The sequence below is a fragment of the Haliaeetus albicilla genome, chromosome 9 (genome assembly GCF_947461875.1).
Source record: "Haliaeetus albicilla chromosome 9, bHalAlb1.1, whole genome shotgun sequence".
NCBI classification, from domain to species: domain Eukaryota; kingdom Metazoa; phylum Chordata; class Aves; order Accipitriformes; family Accipitridae; genus Haliaeetus; species Haliaeetus albicilla.
In genome coordinates this window covers 25,238,643-25,266,534 of record NC_091491.1, presented here as the reverse complement: position 1 = coordinate 25,266,534, position 27,892 = coordinate 25,238,643, and the positions used below count along the sequence as shown (strand labels likewise).

The 27,892-nt window shown below is 36.7% G+C and overlaps 1 protein-coding gene and 1 long non-coding RNA gene across 6 annotated transcripts in view; one reads left to right on the top strand and one right to left on the bottom strand.

The window, feature by feature from the left end:
* Positions 1-27,892, top strand: part of COL4A4 (collagen type IV alpha 4 chain) — a 76,700-nt gene that overhangs the window by 6,301 nt on the left and 42,507 nt on the right. For 2 of the 5 annotated variants that reach the window (XM_069792142.1, XM_069792138.1), the window contains 15 exons: positions 1,986-2,025; positions 4,065-4,142; positions 14,824-14,958; positions 15,836-15,880; positions 17,575-17,691; positions 20,490-20,558; positions 20,783-20,818; positions 21,578-21,640; positions 22,103-22,138; positions 22,314-22,355; positions 23,343-23,423; positions 24,272-24,325; positions 25,564-25,623; positions 26,328-26,372; positions 27,443-27,496. In XM_069792142.1, the coding sequence (XP_069648243.1) occupies positions 1,986-2,025; positions 4,065-4,142; positions 14,824-14,958; positions 15,836-15,880; positions 17,575-17,691; positions 20,490-20,558; positions 20,783-20,818; positions 21,578-21,640; positions 22,103-22,138; positions 22,314-22,355; positions 23,343-23,423; positions 24,272-24,325; positions 25,564-25,623; positions 26,328-26,372; positions 27,443-27,496 (955 nt within the window). The remainder of the gene's footprint in view (positions 1-1,985; positions 2,026-4,064; positions 4,143-14,823; positions 14,959-15,835; positions 15,881-17,574; positions 17,692-20,489; positions 20,559-20,782; positions 20,819-21,577; positions 21,641-22,102; positions 22,139-22,313; positions 22,356-23,342; positions 23,424-24,271; positions 24,326-25,563; positions 25,624-26,327; positions 26,373-27,442; positions 27,497-27,892) is intronic. The other 3 variants (XM_069792139.1, XM_069792140.1, XM_069792141.1) reach the window with 3 other exon arrangements.
* LOC104316163 (uncharacterized) overlaps positions 23,182-27,892 on the bottom strand; it is a 59,182-nt gene continuing 54,471 nt past the window's right edge. The window contains exons 12-13 of the long non-coding RNA XR_011326163.1: positions 25,016-25,134; positions 23,182-23,405 (exon numbers count right to left, since the gene is read on the bottom strand). This is a non-coding gene — a long non-coding RNA (uncharacterized lncRNA). The remainder of the gene's footprint in view (positions 23,406-25,015; positions 25,135-27,892) is intronic.

Below are 27,892 nucleotides of genomic sequence, written 5' to 3'. Positions count from 1 at the left end.
CATGCACCAGGCTCTTTAGGAATGTGAAATTATGCTTTTCTAGCTGGGAACCTGGCCAAGCAAAGGTACCTTGCTTGAACCTGACACGCTCGCTGCTAGGCAGTCTTCTGTTGTGCTAATGTGCCTGAACTCTCTCCAGTGTCTTTTTCATGTTTATTTGGTTTGTGCAAACCCAGGCTGCTTGTTACTCAGGTGTTCCCCAATGTAGCAACCTTCTATCCCAGCCATCTCTCCAAGGTAGCTCTTCTTGCCTTTTTTCTGCATTATTTGTGAATGACTTACCTCTAACAGTCTTGTGCTGATTTGAGTACATAGGCAACATCTGTCTGGCTTCGGGAGGCATGGATTTTGAAATGACAGAGAACAATCTGGCAAACACATGCCTGCCATATATTACTGGAAAAAGGGGAGACTGCAGCGATGTTCGTCAAGAACAGTATCATCAGATTTCTGTTTCAGTTGTGCAAGGGCTTCATGAGAACTGGGCATTTTCTTAAATGAAAAATAACTCACACGTGGCCAATGTTGATAGGGAAAAAATATTTACAGAGACTGTCTGCAAGTTCAGAAGGTTAGAAACAAAAATGGCCTTAAATTAGTAACAATCACGGAACAAACCAATGCTATTGTCTGCTACCTGTTTGAAGTGTTTCTGTGAAGTTAACTCCTTTCTACACAAACTTATTTGATGCATTAAAGGATGAACTACTGGGATTCACAAAACTTCTCCACCATTTACTGCTGTAGCTGATCATCTGGCAATCTCACATTGTTTAATCAGTCCTTTGTTTCTCATTTAGCAAGAGACAGTATGAGCTTCTGTCTTTGGCTACCACCAATTATTTTCATAAATATTTTGTTTCTGTAAAATCTGTGTATTTGAAAAAAGTAGCAGGCAACATAGGTTTAAAAAGTGTATAGACTAAATGTATGTAAATGGCTAAAATATGCTTAAATTGGTCAGTATTGAATTCATCAATATGTATCAGTGCATATACAGGTTATATAATTTGCAGTTTGAATCTATGAATAATTAATAATCAGGGAGAGTAATCATGGGTTTGCTGGCATAGTTCTCAGTGCTCCAAAGAGTTGACCATGTGAATAACAAAATAAAAATAGAGGTTGATCTCAACAGAACTTTGGGAAATTTAGTAAATGCCTAAATATTTGCAAGGTTGGAGTAATTTTGATACAAGCTTCACTGTGGCCTGGAAGATAATACACAGTAGTTTATACGTTACAGCTGTATCTAATTTATCATTTCATATAATGAGTGAGCACCTTAGTTCTCATTAATAATAATGTTAGTATTAATAATAATTAATAATAATGCTTATTTCCTGTATTGCTGCAGAAATTTTGGGCTAACTTTTTGTTTTACTTTATGCTCTTTTTTTGCATGTAGAAATTATAAAAGACATGATTTCAACTTTATAACCCATCACTAGTAATGGCTGGCATGGAGCTGGCCTTCCCCAGCAGCTGCTCTGGAATCGTGGCTCTTTTGAATGCTGCTTTGCTCCCTGCCTTCTCTTGTGCTCTCTCTGAGCAAAAGAAAATAGCACCAGCTAACTCATTTTGGGGCAGATATAGATCACCTCCATCTCTGCTCAGTCTTCACCCCATGGTGTCCGTGGAATTGCGGAAATCTGTCTGGAATGGTTCCTCTCTGGCCATTCCTAATTGTGGGATTAGAAATAGGTTACAAGGAGGAAGTTACAAGGACTTTTACATAGTCTTATTCATTCATGCCTATCTGTTTGCACTCAGTCTCACAAATCCAAAAAGACAAATATATATAGCATGTGCTGACCATTTCTTGATGGTGTGTGCCCCTTATAAATATACTCTTTTACTATATAATCATGCCAAACAGGACTTAATCATGTGTATGCACTTCTCACTTTTTCGAGACTACATTTTGTGAAGATTGGATGTTGAAAGTTTAGTTTTAATTTAGCTTTCTCCTTCTTTTAAATCAGGTGGCTGCTGATTGTTTTTTCAGCACAAGAAATTGACGGGGTAAGTGACATTAATATTTACTTTAGACAGGTGATAGGATGGTATAGTTCAAACAAGTAACACTATATACACCAAAATGACCTATAGTTCTGTGGGAAAACTGTGATGTTTCTTTCAGTATTTCTACAGTTCTAACTTTCCTTTCTGTTCCTGTTGCTCAGCTTAACTATTTTGTAATTTTCTCCTTTGGATCCTTCTAGATTTTAACTTTGGCATCTTTAGATGCTTTTGGAAACCTGCATGTAAAAAAACCTCTCTCATGCACCGAGTCTGTCTCCTTCCTCATGAAGTCCCATCAATGGCTCTACATTATAGCATATAGGAAACACTAGCTTTCAAGCCCTTCTCTGTATGTTAGCCTAGATCTTGCACTGGCCTCCCTATACATTCCCATCTCTCTGAAGCCAAAATTTCACATACAATATAGTCTCAATATCGACTTTATTTTCCTCTCTCTACTGTCCTCCATATTAACCTTATGTTTGCAATGCCCTCACTAAAATTTCTTTCAAGTCAGTCCTCTTTGTTTCTTCAAAATATTTAAAAGCTCTTTTTTGTTGTTTTTCCCTCAAAGTTATCCCTTTTTAGTTAATGTTGAAAATTGAAGTATTTTTAAAAAATAAATGTGTTCAATTAGAACAAAGGGTAGCAGCTTATGTGTTATTAGAAACTTGCATTCCATTGACATTCCAGTAGAGGCAAGTTTTTAATAACTAGGTGGGAGACTAGTGTGGAGTAGATTAGTAACTTCATGGGAAACCCAGTGTGTGAAAGAGAAGCAGTCTGTGAGAAAGACTATCATACCCTCTTGTTCTGAGGTTTGGGAGTACCAGATATTCTAAAAATATTGTAGATTGAACAGAATTTTTCCTCCTTATCTAATATTTGTCAGTGTTTTCTCCTTGAAAAATTGAAGTATGAACCTATAGTGTTCTGTTGATTATTGAAACCAGTAATAAAACAATGTTGACCTTGATAAAAATGAAATCCACACTGAGCAAATACTTTCATGTTATCACTGTTTACATGTTTACCTAAATTATTCTTAAATCTTTTAAGTCCTTGTCATCCTTTTAAAATTACTTTGATCATTTACACAATTTTGCTGAAAAAATAATGTCACCTAGTGGACATTCCAGCCATCTAAGTGAGTTTGTAAATGCATATGGTATGTATAATCGGTATATGTTTAATCCTACACTTCAGGAAATAGAAAAAAGTAATAAAATAATGTTCACTTAACACACAATAGGTCTACTGAATTTACATTTTGTTGTGTTTCAGTTTCTCCTTGAATATGGGTTTTTTCCTCATTGCAATTTGATGAAACAAAATAGTCACTTCTTTACTATTAAGAGGACAACGACAGAAAGTTATAATACAAGAAATAAGTAAAATAAGTAGGCAATGCATAATTTCACCACACACATACTTCTTTTTTAATTTAATAGGCAAGAATTAAATACAAGGCTTTATTGCTGTCTGGGCTTGTCGCTCTTCAGCCTGTTTTGCCTTTTATCATTTAATTGTAGTTAAACAATCTCCTAACCTAATGTGAATGGTTACAAATTTCACATAATTACAAATTAAATTCTAATTCTGTTAAATTTTTTTCTAGATGCAGCCTATTTCCTTATTTGTATTTAGCATTACTTAACATAACTTGCAGGTAATGTCTTTCACCTTCTACAGCAACAGTAATAAGCTTTTGATTATTGCTTCTACTTTGCCAGCATGTTTATACTGATGAGAGGTCCAAGAAGGTTAGCAGGATTTTAAATGTAGTGTTGATGTGTGTATTCTATTAAGCAAGCATTGGAAAAGGTTCATATCTGTCAAGCTGAAGATCTACACAATATTCCAATGTTTGCTGCTATGCCAGGTTTCTTCAGAATCACATTGCCCTCTGGGCATGCAAGGGTAGCCAAATCTTTTGCCTTAAAAATCATCTAAGTGGATAATATGTCCAGTTGACAATATTTGATGAAGTGATTGTTGTCTGTTGCATATTGATAAATCCATAAATTTTTAATTTTTAGGGAGGATATGCATATATTGAGCCATGTGGGGGACAGGATTGTTCAGTTTGTCGGTGCTTTCCAGAAAAAGGATCAAGAGTAAGTGATGATTAGAACTAATGATAATTACAGTTGTAAATACTGTTCATTTTGTGCACGTTGCTGTTCTTTAAAATCAATATGGTTGACATAAATCAATATTCAGACATAACTAAGTCTGAATATAGCAGACTAGCATAATTCTCTCACTAGTATGCAGTACAGCTATCATCAAAGAAAGTTAAGATTTTTTTGTAAACAAGTTTGCTTGTAAATCAGGTTTGTAATAATTGTGCCTTTTTTGTTAAGGATTCTTTGAGATCAATCTAGTAGTTAGACGAAGGTCATTCTTAATATATTAAATTTAGAAATCTATGCTTGTTTTCTACTAAGAGGTTGGTTAAAAGAGCATGTCTGTGCCATTTACTAGTTTTATGAGAACTTAGGTGTTTCTTATTTGGGTTAGGTGATCCTGGAAAAGCTTGCAGACTTTTTATTTTAATAGCTTAAGGCACTAAGTATAAGAAATAAATCTGAATTGTCTTTGCCTTACAAATAATTGTAAAACATTGAATGAAGCCAAGGCATTTTCATATTATACATTAAAATTAGTAACTGTGCATGTTGCTATTTGTTAATTGAAATATGGTCTAGTGATGACTAGTTTATCTTGACTGTTCTTTCTCAAAATACATATTTATACAGTGATAGCAAACAATTTAAATGTTACATGAGGAAAGGACTTAGATACATGCCCTGATTAGTGAACAACTGAAAAATTGTCAGTTTAGTGACGGAAATTGTTTTCTTTCAAAGTACTGATGTTAAAGTTTAGGGTTAGAAAGCTTGAACATGGTGGATCAGTTTTTGGAAGAGGTGCATGCCCCATATTTTTGTGTACAACCAGAATTGCTACAAAAGCAAGACACACCTTACCCTTCCTCTGCTTCTGCAGTTAGCTGCCTGCTTTGCTGTGTCATGATCACTGCTCTGGTGTCCTTGGATCCTATCCTAATCCTCCAGGATTATGTCTATACCGAAGTCCCCCATGCTGTAGGATTTTCATAATAGGGGCCTAGGATGCGTCTATCTCTGTAACACTGTGTTAACAAAAGGGCATCCCAGGAAAAGTATTTTGACTAGCAGCATTGCAGTGTCTCTCAGCACTACTGAATAGACTGTTTTGGATACCAAAAACCTGATCTGAAGTGCCATTTAAAAACAACTGACTTTGAAACTATAGGAAATTTCCCTGATTCTGGTTCTCTCTCAGTAGCCTGGAAGTTCTGAATTACATGCCAGTGAATAATATCAGTGAATAATAAATACTGCAGTCATTATGGCTGTTTCCCAAGCTGTCCTCCCCACCACAGGTAAACTGAACTATGATTTGTGCATTTGCAGTTAGTTTTCTAAATAATTCCAAGGATCTGGACCTAAGTGCCAAATAGAAGTGTAATAAAAATTTCAAAATAAATTCAATGTCATTATGCAAATGTAAGTCTGAGAATTTTCTGAAACAGCTCTGAAATACGTATACACACTGATGGATAAAGTCTCTCCAATGTAATATAAATTTATATTTCATGCAATCATTTCTATTAATCAATATGCAAGAAATAGAAGTAGTTATCAGACCCTACATGAAATATGGCTTAACTAAACACCACTTCAGGTAGATTGTTGCAAATATTTTCTATACCAATGTGTGGTGATGAATTATTTTCTATAGGATTACTTAATCTTTTTTTCATCCTGTTGATTTCTATACCTTGCTGTGTTCTGCCTTTACACTCTGACACACTAACTTTGCTTTCCTAGCTTTTGTGGAGACTACCCATTACAAAATAAAAGATTTGTTTACCTTATTTTAGCTTCCCAGAATGCAAAACATCTGCTTTATCTACTTTTCTGTCTGAATCCTGCTCCCAGGCTGGTTCCTCAGAGTTTTGCGTCTTCCTCAATCCTCTCTTTAAAGTGCAAGAAATAAATGATTATTGAAAGCATCTGGCATTGTACAGTTTGCAAGCCTAAAATTTCAGAAATGTACAGCTATTATTTAATAAAATAATCCTTCTCTGTAGAGAAGTTAAGGGCAATAGTATAAATTTGGTTGCCTAGCACCATATTTGTTCCTTTTTCACTCTTTAGCACAGGCTAGCTGTCAAAATTAAGGATGAGCTGGCCCCCTCAGCAAACATTTGCTGAAAGCACAAAAAGATTCTAGAAAATTCATGTACTTGCTGGCAAAAGGCAGTCGTACAATAATCTCATCCAGCCCAGCTGGAAAGCCAACCTTACAGCAGCCCTCAAAGTTAACAAGTCTTTATTCAGCTCTGCTAAACCAACTGCAATATCAGGGACTTCTGCAGAGGCTGAATGAGAAAGGCGGCATCTGAGTGAGCTATATCAGTATATGTATTGAGTTACATTGATATACTTAGACCAGTCCACCTATTTTTTGTTTTTATGTTTTAATCTTTTTTACCACAGGGAGTCAGATGTAGGGTATTCCCTTCATGGTCTTCCATTGAACATGGTAATCTAAGATTTACAGGGGAGCAAGGGCAAACTGTCTCATTGTACTGCTAAGGTATCATCTCTGTTAGAAACACACAAGGTCAGACCTATTATGAATTGATTAAACATGTTATTGAAAGTCTTCCAAGAGCTGCAACCAAATTCTTCATTAGACTAGCTGGAACATGACCATTTGTATGTTATTCTGAATCTTTGTTGTTGGCTGAATACTTCCAAATAGAGTTCCAGTTTCAATGGAATGTTACCTCCCCTAAAAAGTGCACTGGGGGAGAAGCTATTTAGCAAAGTGCATTATTTGTAATACGCCTGGTGGAATGTATAGGAATTATTATCCATAGGAAAGATACTCGTATCATAATGTAGACTTTGTGCTAGATAGATGTCATAGGTCCAACTTGCAAGTGATAGTTTAACATCTGAATAAGGACCTAAGCAGTTTGTTTCACGCATTGCTAATGGTCACTTCCCTACATCATTCTCCACACACTGGTGAAAAGAAGATTTTTAGAGAAGTCAGAATATCTATCTGCTGATAAAACAGCAGTTGTATAGTTTCAAAGTTAAGGTGTGCCCATCTGATAAGGATTTCACTTTGTCAGCAGACTGTGAGGAAAATATTGTTGCTAGTTTCATTTGAGGGATTTTTGTTTACATGTAAAACACTATGAGAGGTATTTGATGACATTGCTGTTTTACAGATTTTAGAATGTTACCTTCCTTTTTAGACTTTCAGTGGAAGCATTGCCCACTGGACAGTTAGCTAGCAAAGTGAACAAATAGGTTATTTCTATGTTTGGAGCAGACTTATAGTCAATCCATAACAAAGTTTCTACTAAAATTACAGTAGAACAAAAGTCTTAGAGCTGATATAAATCAGCTTTGTTTATTTGTAATTACTAGTGACAAGTGAAGTGTGTTCACATTTTGTAAAACTAAAAACATTGTAAGCTGCATATGACATAACTGTAGCCCTTATCCTTAATGTCTCTCCACTAAAATAGTAAAAAACCTAGGGTAATAAGAGAATAGACACCTAAAATTAAACTCCTAAATGTATTTACATTTATGAGTTAAGTAGAATGGCTGTCAGGAGCGTAATATACTCTGAAGTTTCCATAGGAAAGTAGGACCTCAAATCTTGCCCTACTGTCTTTGGCATAATGACCTTTCTTTCTATCCACTTTTTTGAATGCAGTCTAAGTATGATTAGTTAAAGCTGTGGTTACCAGGACAGTGTAAGAAAACTGTGCAGCTGACTGTGAATGCAACAGAAATTAAGACTTTGCCTTCTAGTTGGCCACTTGAAAATCTTTTAAATGTCAACATAGGAAGCCTTCTTCATTGTAAGTGGACAAGATAATTGAGCTTTTAGCTAGAGAAAAGATGACCATGGGAGTAAGAAAAGGGAAACTGCCATGGCCATACTTGAATATATTGAAATTGGGCAAGTTGGAAGAAAAGTAGAAGCAAATAGCTGAACTTTTATTTAATATTTATATAAAACCAGTATACTTATGCATTGGTTGCTGTATTGGGTTTTAGAGGAGCTTGTGTACCTGTCGTTTTTTCTCTCAACCTTAGATAACTCTGTGCTATAAATAGATTTGTGTTACTATTCATTAGCAAGAAATCACTGAAAAACATTCTAGTCACTATTTCTAGCAGTATATCCCATTCTGATATCATTACAGTTGTCCACATCACAATGAAAGTTCGACTTCTGTTTAATTGGGATTACAGGCTTGTTGGAATTAGTTTTATATTATACTGTTTATCTCTTGATCTCATGTCACAACTCAAAAGGACTCTTTCTTCCATAGGACACCCTTAAAATGTGCCATTAAATCTCTGTGCATAGTGTGTGCTACTGTACATATTCATTTAAGAACTATAGAACAGATGAGGGGAGAAAGTCATTAGTGAAAGTATACATGCTAGTAAGCATCCAACATGATTTTTAGTGCCAGTCTGGAACAACTGAGACTTTCTCCTGCCTCTTCTATCCCACTCAAGGTCTTCTAGTAGGCAGTTGCAGTCAATGTTTTTAATCAGAGGCAAAGAGCAACTTCATTGTTTCAGATTTTTTTCCCCTCTTCCTCTTTGGTCTCATATAAAGTCCGTGATTTTAATTTTCTCCTGATATGTCCAATAAACAGTGAAACCTTTCCTCCATTTCCTCCTCTTTCTCTAACTTGGGAAGTTGCTTCCTTGATAACTCTTGCAGTATTGTATCAGAGGCCTCAAAAAATGCTGGCTGCTCTAACAGAATTTAGATAGTTAAAAAAATGTTTGCAGTTAGCACCGACCAATTGTAAACCTGTCCTGTGCCGACCCCGGAGTTTGATCCCATTCAATTCCTTTGGCTTTGTTTATAGAGTTAAGTAGATTTAGAAAGCAAGCGTCTATTCATGACCCAACCTGATCTAGCTTCTATGAGATCATGTGAAATGCCTGGAGCAAAGTGAACAATAAATATAACTCAGCAAGACCGACGTTCGTTCTTTTGCAGATGAAGTGAGTGGCCTATTTTCATACTAGTGTAGGAGAGACCCTAGCAGACAGAAAACTGAGAGGAAGGTCTCACATTTTCTGGCATATGAGGTGTAAGGAGTAAGCATTCACAAGAGATGCTAAGACAGTTGGTTGTCACAGGTAAGTTAGAAAGTCAGCTGATGTATACTTCAGGGCAGTAGGGTAAGAATGGTTAACTCTATAGTAGGTCTGTCTTCTGGCATCACTTCTCTTGTAATATCTCCCTAGTAGACCTGTGGGTTAACTGAGTCCAATTTACAGCACAGCGTAAACATAGTTAAGATTCACTAACTGGGAAACTGTGCAAATTCTGTTTGGTTTGGGGAGTAAGAGGCATTTATTAAATAACACTTTTTTGCATGTCAGTATGCAATGGCAGTCTGTCATTCACAGGGAATATCCAGCACTTGTATTTGAATTTTCAAGCTGCACACTCAGGAAATGAAAACGTAAAATCAATCTATTTGATCTCAAATACATGTGCTTAGTTGAATCCCCTGTAAAAGATGTATGCACACTAGCATCTGATGAAACCCAGATCTCTCCCACTATTTGCCTCATACTAGTTGATAATTTTTCACAGTGTATTAGCTATGATACAGTTTTAAAATAGAAGATTCCTGAGACCGGTTATTCATGAGGCCCCCTAAATCTATATCTGAAGCAGATCACACTTTTTTTTATAGCTGGGCAGAGCAGTAGGCAGTTCTCTGGCTCTAGAAGTTAGGATATGTACTGGTAGGGAATGGAGCCTCCTTACTGGAATGTGGAATAGGAACAGGATCACTCCATTCTCCTCACTGTAAGGTCTCTTTGAGGCTGTTGTCATATACAATGTCCAGCTATAGCATCTGTAAATTAGCATTTCTCATATTAGACATATTTCCAAATTTTTCAAAAGTTTTGATCTTGTTAAGTTATTCCTTCTTTTGTTCCTGAGCATCTTTCTTTCCTCAATACTTTTGGTTCCCCTGTCCCACCACACTAAAAATAGTGTTTTTCTCAGTTGCTGCAGATTGGCAAGCTTTTCCACATCAGACAAGACAAAACTCTACAAAATCATTCTTTTTCATATATTTGAATCAACCAAAAATTGCCAACCAGTGACTTGTTTCACTAAAATTAATCAGAGCAAAAGTTAATTTTATTCTATTAGCTAATCTGATGTAATTATTTGTGGTCTAAAATGCTCTATTTGCAGCTCTCTGCTTTCAAGCATTAACAGTGTTTCTTAGAGTTTCAGTGCCAAATTATGTATTGTTCAGTGTTTTAACACAGTAGTGACACCCACTGGCTTAAAGGATACTTTTTCTTTTCTTGGTTCCACAGGGTTAAAACACAAAACAAAGTAAACTGTGAAAAATATTTTCAGCATTTCAGTGGAATTTGTTGTGCTTCACTGAAGTATCACTGTGAATACTAAGCGCCATCATCAGGTACTATGTTCTTGTAGCATATTGGATCATTGAAAAATATCATGAAAGAGCACAGAATTTTCCAGTAGTTTGCAGCATGATCCAGATGCTGAGAAAAGTCAAGCACTAAGAGTTACTATTGCATTTAATTTGGCTCAAAATCTGACTATAAAAAACAAGTTATTTAATACTGAAAAGTAGTTATGTGATCTACTGTTTCTGAACAAACTGAGAATAAAGTCCATGCCATATACTAGTCTGACCCTCACTCACTGCTTAACCCACAGTCACAGGAAAAATTGCTCTATTAAGGACAAGAGAGTGGATTTAATGCCAAGTTGTGTGCTTTCTCAGATTTTCTCATCTTGATAGAGTTAATATTTAGAAGGTTTATTTTGGAGCCTTGACTTACAGTGAAAATGGTTTTGGTCCCAGTCCTACACAGTTACAGTGGAGCAGTGGAAACTTTCCAGAATGGACACCCCTACGAGCCCTGGAAGCTGTGGCTTTGCTGTGTGATAGACCTGCTCTTCCAAAAGGGGAGAGGACTTGGGTGGAGCTTAGAGTAGCAGCAGATGCTCCCACCTCACTAAGCAAATTACAAAAGAAAACATCTGTCTCCAAATGCCTTTGTGTGCACTCCTTCCTTGCCCCCAAACTGCTCTACTTTCCTCCCTTTCTCTGTCTTGCTCCTGGTAAAATGAGAAGGACTGGTAACAAGCCAGAGTCTAGCGCAGAATGAAAAAGGGCACTGTATTATTTGCCTACAGTCTGATTCTGTGGAGTTGCTGGGCATTTTCATTTTTGTTCATGTGAAGTGAAGTAAATGCATTTCACATATCACTGGTACATCCACATAGCTTGTAACATAGGGTACTGTCCTAATTGAAGGCAATAACTGGACTTCTTTTGACTTTATTGATAATGAGAAGCAAGACAGAATTCACTATATTAGCATGAACTAGATTTTTGATTTCCAATTAAGACTCCTTCAAAACATTGTGCTTTCAGACAATTACATGCTCAGGGCCCTCTAAAAATCAGTGTCTCAGGCAATGAAAAAAAGTAATTCCAAATAACCTTGGCCATTGCCTTTTGCAAACAGTATTAAATGCTTTGCTGCATGATTCTCAAGTATTTGCAGTCTTAGTCTTAGGAAGCATACTTAATTAAAAAAAATATAGTCTTGTTTTGTCAAAAGTCAGTTTCTTACTGCAGGTCAAGCCCAGGATATGCTAAAATAACAGACCATAGTCTTGGCATGGGTAGTTCCTGACCTAGACAATTAACAAGGCATTGAAATCCTAAAGGAATTTATTGGCATCAGATGGCAGAGCAGGCATAATATTCTGTTCATTTTAACTGAGCTAATTTGTCATTTCCACATGAGCATGACTACCTTCATCCTCTTTATTTGTACAGCTGTCCTGAGACTGTAATGCTGTGGTAGTCACATTGGATGGGCACAAATAATAGATGTGATAATGGATGTTATGACATGGTATCAGTTTGGTCTTAACAAAGCTCCCAGTCATTATCAGTCTTTGAGCTGAAAGAAAGAGAGACAATCCACCAGCTTCACATGGCATGCTAAAGTTGTATCAGCTGTCAAACCTATTGTGAATTCTGGATTCAGTGACTCTGTTTTATGACTTCACTGCCTCCTACCGAAGACATAAACTGTGGAGTCAATTAAATTCACAGGGTAGCAACTAATGAAGACATTTTATCAGCCTAAAGGACTACACATCCTGGAAGTGTTTATTGGTTAATTATGATGGATATTTACCACAGAATTCATACAGTGTCTTAGCTTTTTTTTGAGTACTATAAAAATCATGTCTATTCAACTGTCCAAAGGATATAACATGATTTGAAAATTTTCTCTTTCAACTCATGAATGCAGAGTGTACACACTATGAATTGAAAATATTAAAGTTGCTGCAGAAACTTGTCAACAAAATGCATTGTTAAGACAAAGGCATTGGAGTATTAGTGAGAAACATCTATGCATTTTTTTTCCTGCTGATGGTTGTTGCATTTTGCATGGTAACAGCTATTTCAGTGTACTAATAAAACGTACTGCTTCCAGCAGAGTGGATGGTTCAAACAGTTGTATTTTACTATATTATTAGTCTCATTCATTTCACTTTTCTTATACTCAAAATTATGCTTTAATTAAAATGGTCATCCAGTCTTTTTTTAATCAAGTATTTAAAGGGTGTAATAGCTGCTTTAAGAGTACTAAATGAATAAATTTGGTTTTGCAACTGAGAACGCGCAAGGCACTGCCAATAGACAGGCTACAATTGTTCATGCAAATACTCAAACACCCAGAATCCTGGCTGTCCATTCATTGTTAACAAGGATGCAGAATCAGCAGATTTTAAGACTAGTAGCCCTTAATTTGCATAATATTTTACACTGCTCAAATTATGGTATCAAGAAAATTGTAACTGTTGCTGAAGACAACATACTGATTCTGCCCTGGAATTTTTGCCAGTGACTTCACTGGAAGCAGGACCAAGGTTTAAGTGGGAGGGGCCAGTAAAGACAAATGGAACATGAATTGTATGAGGATACTTTTTCAGGTAGTCCTTATTTCTAAGTGTAGGACTTATTTTCCTAGCTTCTGGAGTAAATTCCTGTTCATAGCTTCAGGCCAGTGGTGATCCAGTCCTACCTCCAGTAGAGCATAAGCCTATAGTATTTCCTGTTCCAAGCATGTAGTAAGTTACCTTCTCATTACTCTGTTTCTTTGCTGGTTTGATTGGATGATGCGTACCATACATTTCTTCACTTCATGTCTGACTGTCAAATCACGCTGATTTTACTGACATATTTTAAAAGACAAATAGAGAATAAAAAGAGATTTAGGTCCCTGCTTGCAATGCACAAGATAAGATGTTCTTCGGACAGTTTCAGTCCTTGAAATGTTTACACTGAGAAGCATGCAGTTCAGTTCTATTGCTTCAACATAATTTGACTCCTGAAGCTAACCTATCTGCTTAAAATCACCTTTGATTTCTGTCATTTTTTTTTCCCTTCAATCCAGTCATAGAAATAAACATATGGTCTGTCACATCTGTGAATGGAGGTTGTACTGAAATATCCTTTGCTGCCCTCAAGTGGCCTTAGAGCCATATGCTTTTCTCGGGAATGCATAGGGCTCCATTTTGCTCTCTTTTTTAATAATGTGGTATAATTGATTTGATGAATTCTGAGAAGAAAGCAAAACACTTCAGTTGGGAAGCAAAACAAGTTATAGCTAAACAAAGATAACGATGCAGAATGAAAAAGATGAGTAGGAGAAATAGAGACCTGTAAATACGTAGATTTTGTGGGGTGAAAGTGTAGACAGCTCATGTGTGAAGTCTGATTAGAAAGCTTGCTTTATTCAGCACTTTGAATCTCTGATTTAATAGTTGTTTAGCAGCACAGAACAAAAACTGCAACAAATCCAAAACAACTCCACACCAATGCTACAGACTGAAAAATCGAGTTGGCATAGGAAGTATTTTTGCTTCAGGAGAATATATATTACCTTGCAAAAGTTAGTAGAAATCCATGGAGACGGTCTGTATGGCACTGTAGGTACAGATACTCGATTTAGAGCTATACATAGATAAATGGCATTCTGCAACCTCCCAAAGCATTGTAACACAATCTGTTAAAATTGGTACTTTATGCAAATATGTTGGCTAGTAACTATCATTTTTCTCTGCAGGGAACTTCACAACTTTTAAATAAGGCATTAATATCTGAGAATGGTGATGGAAGATATGTGAGCTAGAAATACTTAAGATAATTAGCATATAGTGTGACTTAAAGAGGAAACTCTCTTGATTTGTTCTGACTGCGTACAAAGTCCCTTTGTCTAAAATGAGCTATCACTTCTCTGGTGGCAAAAATATGATGCTCAGTGGAGTCTAATGCTTGCAGAACGTACTACTTACTTACATTGGTAGAGCCAGGAAGACTTGCAGTTTATCCCAGGCATCTCAGAGAGGTGCTGCTGGAAACCTGATGAAGGTGAAAAGAAATTATTGCCTTGAGCAAGTTGTTAAATTTGAGGGTCGTGTTCCTATAGCATCTAACGTATGGAACAGATCTGCAGGCTGTCAACAAACTGTTTTGAATCATGAGTATGTATACATTGTTAAGCCTTGTTTTATCCATACAGTCATCTCTGAAATGCTGCCTGCTGCGAGATTTACAGCAGTAGTCATTCAACTTCTTTGGACTCTTTTCAGGGTCAGCCTGGTGAGCTGGGAGCTCAAGGTCCGATTGGGTCCTTGGGATCTACAGGACCAGCTGGTCTGCCAGGGGAAAAAGGAAGGAGAGGTGAGAATGGGCAGCCTGGGCCAGCTGGAGAAAAAGGTGATAAGGTAGGAAACACCATTGACGTAGTATGTAATGTTAAATATTGGCAAGTGAAACAGAACCTGAATGATCAAAAATCATTTGCCAAACTATACTCTTGCTCACACACCATTCTCACTAAAATTAATTACAGCTTTCTTGAAAAAATGTTTTGGGGGATTTTTGCTGTGGATTGCAAAATGAGAATTGTCAGAAGACATAAAATGAAACAGACCTTGTCTCTGATTGTTGTATACCATGTCATCCTCCTTAACCTCAAAGAGGGCTGTGGGAGGAATGTGGAACTGGAGGGAGGAGTATGGTGCTTTTAAAAGTGCTGTACACTAAACAGAATTTTATTACCACTTACGGAGTATAAATTGCAGTTCAGGTCCATATCTTTCATAGCTGTACAATCCCTATGCTTGGCTCTTGGTAATTTATATTAGTTTTAATGGTCTAATTTCATTGATCTCAGTGGATGACTGAAATCACTAATATCAGTATATAGCACACCTGAAATGTAAGCACTGTAAATAGAAATTGTGCTGCTGGTATTATCAAAACAGGAGCAGGGTTGTGAAATTACGTACAGATTTGTTTTGTAAGTTATAGGCAACATTCCCTTCTCTGTCATTTTGTAATCTTTGGAGTATGAGTTAGACATTTGTCCTGTACTGTACCATTTGTTACATGGGTAGCTATTGGCACTAGCCTCCTGCTAAGCCCATATATATTTTTTCAGATATTTATTTCTGACAATTACAGCTTTTGATTCATATTTCAAACAAACAAGACTGTTTCTTATTTCTTGCTATATAGTATCACATATTCTTGTTTTTCATTCTTTTTAAGAGTTAATGACCTCAGCAACTTTGGTTTTTTCATGTCACCTGTCTTTAGGGCCCGACTGGAGTCCCAGGATTTCCTGGTTTAGATGGTGTTCCTGTACGTATTGAATGAATATTGCTTTATAAAAATTACAGTTTCTATAAAGTCATAGCAAGTCCTCTAACAGAATAATACACTTGATAAATTTGTTTGGCTTTATACCTATTAATACCATATCACCTACAGAATTACATATTTTGCAAAAATTTAAAATAGCCAGGTTAACTTCAACTGTGTTTATTATTGATAAACTCCACAAAATCCCAATGAGGTAAGTACATAATTTTCATGCAAGAGTTGGGCAGTGAAGGTAGAGGCTAGCCCATGTCTGTGTACTATGTGTCAGTACTAGGATTAAAAACAATTGAGTTTATTTTCTCAGGCTCTATAGCAGGCTGTATTCTGCTTGCTACATTCTTAACATCTCTGAAAGTATCTCAAATGATGTACTGTTTTTGGTTCAAACATTCTGATTTTTGCTTGTAATCCTTTTGCAGGCAATAAAAGAAACCACTGTGTCCAATAATTTTAACCTGAATAGGGACTGAAGAAGGAAAGTGGGTCCTAAATATATCTTTATAAGCATGTGATTATAGATTTTTCTGAATGTCTTCTTCAGCGTGGAAATGGGTCTGGTGAAAGAAAGATATTATCTCTTAGATACAGTATTTTGAAAAATGCTGTTTATTAGAACTGAATTCCTATGCTGTTATTAGTTTCATATGGATCAAACAAAGTTAAAATGTTGAATTTTGAAAGTGAAAACAGAACCAGAAACTGAGTGGGTGTCTTAGCATCTGCTTGTCAGCTGTCCACACTTGACAATGGGATGATTGCCAGAATGTGTGTATAATGTAGAGGTCACAGGCCAAAATTTAGCACAAAAAAAGAAGTACTCCCAAGAAATGTGTATTCTTTTTATGAAAAAAGTTAATTAAAAAAGTGTCCACGAATTGGGATGAAGAACCTTAAAGACAGGAAGGAGGTAAAATTGACAAAAACATTTCAGCAAACAGCCAGGATACCTTCCTGATGATTTTTCAGACCCCTCCCCCCCAAAAAAAAATTGGGGTGAAAATTACTATTTGTTCCTTAGAAAAAGGTTTATTTCTGTGAAAATAATTTTTCCTCCAATGGAAAGATCATTCCAAGGGAAATCTCGCTATTTCTGTTGCTTGGTGTCTAATTTGCGGTAGAACTAACCCCTATCCGGATATTGGTTAGTTCTTGCCAGGTTAGAAAATCTTCCTCAATTCTTGAATGTATAGTCATAATCTTTGTGATTACTGTGTGCTTGAGTCAAGCTGTGTCCGGTTTTTCCTTGTTTTATCCTATCAATTAAAAAATGCAAGGCTGCTTGAGATGACTTTTGTATATTTCTTCAGCTTTTCTTTACAGCCACAAGAAAGATTATAGTTAGAGGGCTAGTCTGCTTTCTCTGAGAAGATAGCACATTACTTTTTGACTCAAGTGAGAGCTCGGTCTGGCCCTCTTAACCAGTGCTGTCCCTGTTATATTTGCTGTGCAAAGAAAAAGATATAAAATAACTTGCATCATTTGCTATACATGAAAAAATTTCTATTGATCACAATAGAAAACATTTCTAATGGAAAGAGTATGAAGCTGGGACCACTGTGAGATGCCCTCTGTTTCAGATCTGAGATATTTGTTTCTGAACTGTTCTGTTAATTTAAAAAGTAATTCCCTATTTATCATGGTGTATCTCTAATAAATATTAAACTGTCTTTCAGGGATTACCAGGAAGTGAAGGACCCAGGGGCAGGCGTGGTTTAGACGGCTGCAATGGTTCAAGAGGAGATCCAGGATTTCCAGGCGAAAATGGTTATATTGGACCAAGAGGTCCTTATGTATGTGAAAGGCATTCCTGCCGTCTATGAATACTGTATGTGTACATTTCCCACCCAAGCTAACAGCTCTTAAAATGAAAGGAGTTTTAGACTATGGCACTAGCTTTACACTGCACAATGAATTTCCAGGCCTTCTTACTAAGGTTAATGGGAGTGAAGGACACTTGGTGCCTTAACAGATTAAGTTTAAGCTTGAATGGGAAATAAGTTCCTATACCCTTGAAGTATATATGTCTACCTTGAGAGTTAAATTCTGCTTTGTTTCCCCAGTACGTAACCCCACACCAAAGCTAATACCATTTCATCGAAGTACAACTGAGAAGGAGTAGCTTGAAGCCATCGTAGCATTTATCAATACTTGAAATTTCTAAAAAGTCTTAATAGGAGGGACATACCTGAGGTGAATTAGCAATAACTGGAAGTTTCAACAAGTTAAATCCTGTAACACTTGAAGATTTTTAGTGGTTGATCACACAAGTGTATGTGCCACTTTTTACATATACCTATTCATGACTGCTCTGTGCACACCTAATCTTGCCTGGGTGTTTATCTGTATACATAGAAATAATTTCAGTTAAAATGTTTAAAATTAGCACTTTAATATCATTTACTTTTGCTGTTAAAATGGAAAGCATTTTAAAATTGTTTAAATAGTTGTGTTAGCAGTGCTCTTCCAATGAAGATAAAACACAGATTCATGTCAGTAAGGGATATAAATTACTGTAGCTCCAAAGAAATTTTGCTGAATGGATCTAGTCCCCAGTCTTTGACTTTCCATAGAAACAAGTTTTAGGTCTGAATGAGTAATTGTTGATTAGTTGGTCTAAGAGTGTCCCTGGAATTTTCTAATTAAAACAATAAAAACAACTGCAATTTACATGAAAAGTCAAATGTGTTTGGTAGGAGCTAAATAAGATGCTGATTCAGCCATAGGGAATCAAAAAATGTTCAGTGGGTGCCAGAGTTGAAAGATGTTATAAAAAATACAGCAATTAGAAAAAAACATACAATTTCAGTCTTGGACCTGTAATAAATGCTATGAAATACACAACCTGCTAAAAAACTTGATAATAACCTCATTTGTTATACCTCTCAAAGTAACCTATTAACCCTCCAAATGGTAAGATGACTTCTGCTCAAACTCTAATTTTACCTGTATTTTCTTATTATGGCTTTCAAAATAGAATTTTGCCTTTTGTAATTGGCCAAATGACATAAAGGAGAAATGAGACATAGGACAAATTATAGCATAAATCCTCCCAATTCCAGGAGCATGCTCTTTGACAGGCCTAGAAAAGTATTTACAACCTACAAAGAATGGGAGACAAAATAGGCATGTAGCCTTGAATATGCACACTAAAATTCCAGTGCAAATTAATTTAGCTACCCAGAAAAACCAGACATAGTAACCATATTTGCTTGTGTGCAAGAATGCTATTCCAACCTCTCTATGCACATTGCCTATTTCTAAATCAATTTGTTGCACCAAGTACCAACTTGACTATATATTACAGCTAACATTTTAATGTTATTCTTATTTATAATGTTGTTCTGTGTAATTTTAATTAACAGTGTACATACTCATCAGCTTTACTTCTGCTACCTTGTAGAATCTGTTTACCTCACCAATAAATTGGAAAAGAAAGTAGTTTCTATTATTTGTAAGCCCTTACCTAAGTCATGTAGAAGGTAACAAATTGAATCTAATAAAGATGTTTTATCATGCAAGAGAGCACATGTAAAATAACCAAATACAACTTCTGATGTGTTTAATGTGTTCCCTAGCAGCTGCTGTTTAACGTGTAATCTGCATCTAGTCTACTGTAGCTATATGCAGCTGCAGACAGCTGTAACTCTTCTTTTTATTCTACCATTCCAGGGATAAGTACTTTTCTTGTTTCATTCTGACTTCAGGATTTGAGCAGCCAGTGTATAATACCAGGAAAACAGTACAGTTTTAAAGTGGTTAAATTCCATGAAAAGCAGTATCCCATTTTATTGAAATAAATAGTTAAGTGGTTAAATGATATCCAGTACATTTAGATTTCAAGTGAGAAAACTTCAGAAATACTGTCTATTCTTTAGATATGTACATATCATGCACTTAACAGTCATTTGAGCGTTACAATTAAAATTTGCAAAAGCAATCATCTGTTCCTGCTAAGTCAGGTTGAGGTTTCAAGTGTGCTAAGATTGGCAAAGTTTTATAAGGGACTCCACAGCAAGTACCACAGGGACTTAGTTTTTTAAAAAAACAGGGCCTTTAGGCATCAGATTATTTTTTTCATAGACTGTGAAACATATATCCTGATAGATGGAAATGTTGAAGATTACACATGTAACAGTCCATACTTTCAGCTTTTTAACTGTATGCAGAATCACACTAGATTCTTGTAAATCACAGCATGAACTTCTGGAGAAAGCAGAGTGCTAATACTTAAAGCCACTGACTCACGGAAAGAAAAGGTGGGCATATTGATATACTTGATACTAAGGTAATATTTGTGAAGATTGTAGAATACTGATGTACCCAAGAGCTAAGGAGCATCTAACAGAGCAGGAGTCCAGCAGCTGTGAGGAGCTGTTTTGCTCAACTGTACAGAAGGCAATTTTACTTTTAAGGGTCCTGTTAGATAAAAGAACTACAAAACGCTCATGCAGTAATAGTGGTTCTAGTGGATTACCTAGGGATGTATGGGCACCAGAAAAGCACAGCCTGAGAAATTGTCGTTCAGTCTCCATAGAAATGTTGGATATCAGTGAGTGGATCACATTTAAAAGACTTTTTTTCTTTGAAGGGAAATCCAGGACAAAAAGGAGAAAAAGGAAATCCAGTGTATGTTTCACATTTTGGAAAAGGACCTACAGTAAGTATCTGATTGTGAAAAAAAATCATATCTTGTAGGAAAACATGTATGACAAATGTAATTGTTCTCATAACTCCTCACTGTTTAATAAAGCTTTGTGCAAAAAAAGATTAAAAGCAAATATACAACTGGAACAGCTTGTGATCTTAATAGCTATAAAGTTAGAAAATACCAACAACAAAGCTTGTAATGATGATTCATTTGCTAAATCATTGTCATTACAGGGAGACAGAGGTGATCCTGGACCCCCCGGCATGCCCGTAAGTACAGTGAGGGGGTTCTCTGCATGCGTTTTGTCCTGAAGATCTTTCAAGTTTTCCTTCTTAGTACAATAAAGAAATATTGGGGTTTCTTCCTGCCTGCCTTAAATAGCAAAATTCCTGAATGAGTCTAACAAACATCGAGTCCTTGTAGTCTGCCCCTGTGACCAGTTCATGCTGGCTGAAAAGGAGAAGAAACAGACCATACCCATCTGCATTAGCTGTTCATTGAGCAGTTGTTGCCCTGGTACTCACAGTCTGCAGAATATTTTCTCTGTTAAATTCAAGATGCATAGAGATGTGACACCTTCTTCAACATTATCTGGCGGATCTCCCAAGAACATGTAGCACACTACCATATTTTGGCCATAAAAACGTGAGAAGAAGAAAGAGTTTAATTTTCTTGCTGACTCACACTCTTAATGACTTTGGGTTCTTCTTATGCCCTTCAAAACAGTATTCACTGATGAACTGTATGAAGCCCCCACACTTGCACAATTACTGACAAAGTGTTCTTTCAATCCATTAATAACATATAACTGTGCGTTGTCCAGTATCTCTACAGTATTATCCAGAAACTGGTGCTGAGCTGCTCTAGTGACAGGTTTCAGACATGGTATAAGCTTCAGGCCACGGGTGGAATGCATTGGCCAGTATACTGAGTCCAAGTGATGCAGGCATTTTGGAGGGACTAGTTTTGTGGAGAAAATGGTAAGCTCTTGGTATTTTCACGAACAGACCTTTTGCCGTCTTTTCCAGGGACCTAGAGGGTCAAGAGGTACAACGGGCCCATCTGGATACCCAGGCCAACCAGGCTTGCCTGTAAGATCACCACAGTTATTTTCAGGATATACATAAATTTTGGTCTACCAATTTTAGAACTTGCCTTAATGTGAATAGAAATAATTTTTGAGGCAGATGATAAAAAGAGAGAGTTTTGCTTTACGTTACAAGTTTGGAAGTTCAGGAATTGGAGCATATGTTGTTCTTTCCCATGCCTGTGTGAACACGTTTCATCCTGGCAGTCTGTGGTCATGGTGGAATGCTGCTGGTGCGCTCTCCTTCTTCCCTTTCCCCAAGGCCACCTTGTGGGAGACAGGAAAGTGGGAAGTTGGAGTTCAGCTCTCCTGAAAGCAGTGACCAGGTGCAGTAAATTGCACTTTGGGATAGGTACATCCCAAGAGGAAATTCTGCCTCTAGGTGCTACTGGCAAGATGAGGTGATTTTCACAGCAAAGCTGCCTCTAAATCAGACATATTAACTTGTCTTTATTCTCTTTTAAAGGGTATTCCAGGTTACCCTGGTTTGCCAGGTGAACAGGTAGGCAATGACTTTTCCTGAACTTGTTAGTGAAATAATAGAGTAATTTATACAAATATTTGAAATGTTCCTTATGGTTATTTGTTACCAAGTTTTTCAAAGGAGTTACTTGATTAAATTCTAATGTCAGCATTTTCTGTTTATCTTCAAACGGCGTATATTTTTTGTCAATTAGGGAAATCCAGGTATTGGAGTGGATGGACAAAAGGGGGAGCCGGTAAGAAAACACATATTATTAAAGAAAACAAATATTGTTAAACATATTGTTGCTGTAGAATTAGAAGTATAATAGACTCTTGTTGGGTTCCCTGGAACCCATTCATTTGTGGCTGTGTGCTCCCACTAATCATGTTAGAATGGAAGCAGTAATAAAAGTTATTGAATGAATTCTGTGCAGAAGCGATTCCTTCAGTGAGCTGCATACAGGAATCAAATGTATTCTGGAGGTTTTGAAAAGCAACAATCAATATGTTAGTTAGCATTTACATAGCAATTACCTTTTGTACAGACACTGCCTAAATAACCACAGCAGTACTCTCCAGCAACAGTGGCTGTACCTGATCAGTCACCGAATCTCATCTCTTGCTATGTCCAGCAACAGATGCCAAGGAAAGGGTGTAAGAAGAGGACAAACACATAATAATAGTTTCTCTCCCAGTCTCCACCTATTAGCATACTCAGTACTTGTAGAACCAATGTGGAATATTTGATTTTTCTTCTATAAATTTGTCCAGTCACTTCTTAGAATTTGTGCAAGTTTCTAACATGCACAACTTTCCATAGCAAATCAGTAATTTCATCTTTACATTCACAAAGCCTTGTGCTCAAAGGCTTCAGTCTGGAACACAAGAGACTATATGTACACACAAGAGACTTGACAATCCTGTAACAATCTCCACAGCAGACTCAGAGCAGGAGCCATGAGTACAGAGTTCTCGTTCATTTCCTTAGCAATAACATTATTTTTAATAACTGAGGAGAATAGGAGGGGATTAAGATCATCAACCTTGCTTATCTGGGAAGACAGTAAAGAGGCTTACAGGTCTCAGTACAAACCTTTATTTATCTATAGGTATTAGTACAAGTACATCTTCAATGAGTACAGAAATATGTAGTGCTGTAGTACAACAGAAAAAGATGCTGAGTCTCACTGAAACACTGCATAGAACAGAACGTCTCTTTGCTGTTCCTTTGGCTTCCACAGGGCGACATTGGACTTCCTGGGCCACCAGGGTCACCACTGTTAGTTGGACCTCCTGGAGCCCAGCTGTTCAAAGGAGAAAAGGTGTTAACTTGTCTTCATATTTAACTGCTCAATTTGGCAAGTACAATCCTGAGATGTAATTTTAGCAAATCATATTTCAGGCATCTCAGGTAAAGTTGGTTACTCTGCTATTGAATCTCTTTTGTGGCTCTTCACTAACACTTTTATTTTTCAGGCCTTTGGTAATTATTCTCTTTGAGATTTGTGCAATGTAATGTTTTGAACTATCAACACTACCCCTTCCAGGGTGCTCTTTTAATATGAAAATTAAGTGTGATTTTGTTGTCTGTTTTTAATGCAAGTTCCTGTTACTTACTGTACTTATTCAATATCACACCTACTGTAGCCATAGTTTTGTACCTTAAAACATTAGAATGTTCGTTTAAGAAGGAGTTACAAAAATTACATTACGGAGCCCTATATTGGAGTGTCTACATCCTCAAGTCTGATTTGCTCGAATACACAAAGGAAAAGGTGAATTTGGCATTGCCAGCCCCTGCAGCCTCAACTCAGGGAACCAGGAGATTTCACATATTGGATCTTAGGCTTTGATTATGCAAATGGTTGCTATGTACAGGGGTATGAGGAAGAGGGAAAGGACCAAAACCAAAGCCCTGATTAGCAGGTCCCTGCAAGTGAAAAGATATATCTGTCTCCACAGTCATTATGCTGGTTTGACAGCGTTAACAGAAATAAAAATCAGTACATAATTGTCTGTCTTGTTTTTCTTCTGCCTAGTAAAACAGGCCCAGTACTTAAGAAAATACTATTTAACAGCTGTAATTCAGAACAGGACTTAAAAAAAGTTAAACAGCACACAGGCATGTCCTGGCTATTAATATGCACAACAACTTTCCTTGTATATGTAGGGCCAAAAAGGACTACCTGGGGTAACAGGATACAGAGGGCCACGTGGACCCAAAGTAAGTAATGTGATTTTTTTTTTTTTTTTCCATGGTACTGGCAAAGTACTTCTGTGTTTATTAAGTTAATCTTTTAAAGCACAAGTTGATGGAAGAAATAACGGCATTTGTGCTGTGAAATTTAATCGCCACCTAAATCAGTGTGAAAGCAAAAATATTTAAAAACTCTTTGGAAAACCTTTCTGTTGTATACGTACCTGTTGAATGTTGCCTGGTAGCAAAAGGTTAATGTTGTTTCTAGTTGGGCTGTTGACATGTAACAGACTGGGATTGCAAAGAAAATAGAAGCACAGATTATTTTTTCTCAAGAAGAGAAATAGAGAAGATCTCTATGTGTTCTTAATGGGGCATAATATATGTTTCCCTAAGTATGTTAGGGAAAGACTTTAACTTCACGTTATGAATATCCTCAAGAGTAGAGAAGGCAGAGCCACCTGTTTGGAGAAAGAGTTGCTCTTTCCTATCTATTCTACATTTTCTTTTCTTTCTGTCAGCATGATTAATTTAAACATTGGTGTAAAGTAAAGGGTTCCTGGATGCTGAGCAGAAGCAGCCACAAAAAAGATTCTGGAGTCTTTATTCCTGATAGATTTGGAGAAGGAAAATCCACAGGCAGGAAGCTACTAGATCTCAGAAAAACAGAAGATAATTAGGACAGAAGAACGAGTCTAGTATATGTTAAAAACTTACTTAGCTTTGTAGGCAGAAGAGAAGAAATGAGAAGCCTGAACATCACATTTCTGAGTTCTAAGTCTAGCACTTTTTCAGAAATTAATTTTCCATCATAAAAGGAGCACTGTTACTTAGTGCTGGAAAAGGAGACAAACCCAATCTTTTTATATCTGATTTAATTTGAAAAATACGGGCTTTATATGCTTGCTTCAGTACTAGCTGTCCATGTAGATAACATTACCCTTGTTAGTTATAAGCAGGAACTGAGAAATTGACTGATGCAGCCCAGAAGGTGCCCAGAGATTTTAAAAAAAATTTAAAAAATTAAACTGCTGAAAGCACATTAAACTTGGACAAGAGACCATAGCAGGTTCTTTGAATAACTGAAGCTACATAGGCACTGCTAGCGGTGCTGTATGAAGTAAGCCCCAGTGACTGAGCCTAGCAAGTGAAACAAGATCCATCAACCTAATATATACATAACTTAATAAACATGCACAAAAAATAAAATTTATGGCACACTTGACTGAGCATCTTGTTTAAACGAAGTATTTTGAATGCTCCAGGGTGTACTTGGGAGAGGAGAAAAGGGTGAAAAAGGCATTCCTGGATTCCCTGGCTTGCGGGTAAGGAAGTTGCAGAATAAATTACTTCACAAATTCACTATAAATAGGTTCATAATATATTTGGCAGTTTAAGTTTGCATTTCCAAGGAAGATTTTAAGGATTTTTAAAACTAATCTGTCATACTTTCTGTATATAATATTTATAAGTCCTGCCCTGGGACTCATCTCACCTGGGTCTCAGACTTAAACATAAGCTCATACAGAGTTTGTGTCCTTGGAAAGAAAGTAAATCTGTAGGGTTATCCTCTAAATATTTAGAGCTGCACAAAGCTTCTCTGGAGTAGCACAGTACTAACACAGTAATTTTAACATACTCCATATGTGCCGATGGCAATTTTTTATAGCAGCTTGTGCTTGATTTGCATAACAGTGCTCACATGGAGCAACATGTCCACTGCTGTGCTTGGTGCAATATGATTAAAAAAAAAAAAAAAGTGAAGACCTGTCTGGTTTACTTTTGTCTGTAGTTTAAATTCATCCACATCTCATACATTTGCAAAAACTTTGCGAAGTTTTGGGGAAATACCCGAAGTAATAATTATCTAAGGAATACTAACTGCTCAGCAATACTGAATAATAATATTACTGGGAAATACCCCAAGTAATAATTATCTAAGGAATGTTAACTGCTCAGCAATTCTGAATAGGTGTAATTTTGAATAAGCTTTTACTGGTTTAGCTCACATTCCCCTTGCTTTTATCAGGGTAATCCTGGTTCTTATGGACCTGCAGGTTTTCCTGGAATGAAGGTAAGAAAACAAAGTATAAGCAGCTCCTTGAACACTGGGATCAGTGAGATTTGGTTTTCTGTGGATTTGTGGAGATTTGGAATTTCCACATACTTGATAGCTCACATTGCATTCCTTCCTTTCTCTCCTGCTACCTGTTGCCACAGAAGTTGTATGAACTCTTTGTCTTTGAATTTCTGCCACTCTGAAAGTTGGCTGAAACTGGCTAATGGGATCTGAAGCTGCAAGCAGGAGGAGAAGCCAGTGGGACATGCATATGGCATGATAGGAAAGTTACACAGCATGTTAACTTTGTTTGCCCTGGAGACATTGTTTGTGTAATTTTGCATTATATGCAAGTTTTGTTCATCTTTCTGGCTCAAGAAATGAAAGTTTTGCTGTTAAGCCTGCTAAATGTTAGTTACAAACTTACAACATCTTACTGGAGTAAAGAACAACAGATAGAGGTATACAGATCTACATCTTGCCCTTTTTCTGATCTCCTCTCTCCAGTTCATTTTCAAATCTAGTTAAGGTAGTGATCATGCTATTCATAAATCATATTAATGTACAGATATTTGCATCTAGAGTTATGTTCCAGGCTACTGTTTTATCTGCAAAATTACTTTTTACTTTGATTTTTATCACTGCCTACCTAAAGCATTTGAATACTGCATGGATGAGTATATTAGTAGATCATAAAAAAAGAAGAGGAGCTGATAAACTATTACTGCATGGAAAGCAGCTGCCTAAGAGGGCCACTCAGCAGGCAGCAAACCCATTTCAGTTGTATTAAGCAGACAGTCTGTTAGAGTCTGCTGGTATGTATTCCAGCTAGTTCTATGCCCCAGCTACACTGAATCCGCTGACCACTGTCTAAATAACCTGGCAATACATGTCATGGTTTCTTTTAACAGAAGAGATTCTATGAAACATACCATCTCTTATACAAACCCAGTGAATTTTCTGAAACACTGTGGATGCTGTTACAACATGACAGTATTGTATGACTGCCTTACTGGGTTTTGTTCAAATAATTATATTAGTATCTTAACAGATTAATCCAATTATATTTATGTGATCCTTTCCAGGGAGAAACAGGATTTGCTGGTTTTCCTGGACAACCTGGCTACCCAGGCATACAGGTAAAAAAAACAACACGCGTGCACATACACTCCCCTATATAAATGCTAATGATTCCTCCCAAATGTACCTGCTTATCAGACCATTTCATTTTATGCAGTCATAATTACTTTTAAGATTTAATGTTTTCATGATAGTCACAGTTAACACTGTGGTAGTAAATAACAATGTAAGTAAACATTCCTGCTTGCTGCATAGGAGAGTGGGAATTCCATTTTGTGTACTGAAGGAATTGGTTAATCCCAATTGCCAGTAGTTACCTTTAACTATGCTAGTATAGCTATCGAATCCATGAATTGTAGTACTCTGCAAGTTATTCATGGTTGAGCTGCATTCCCCAGAGAGGTATGTTAGGTAAAGGAACCTGCTATTTAGGTAACAGTATGATCCTGTAAACT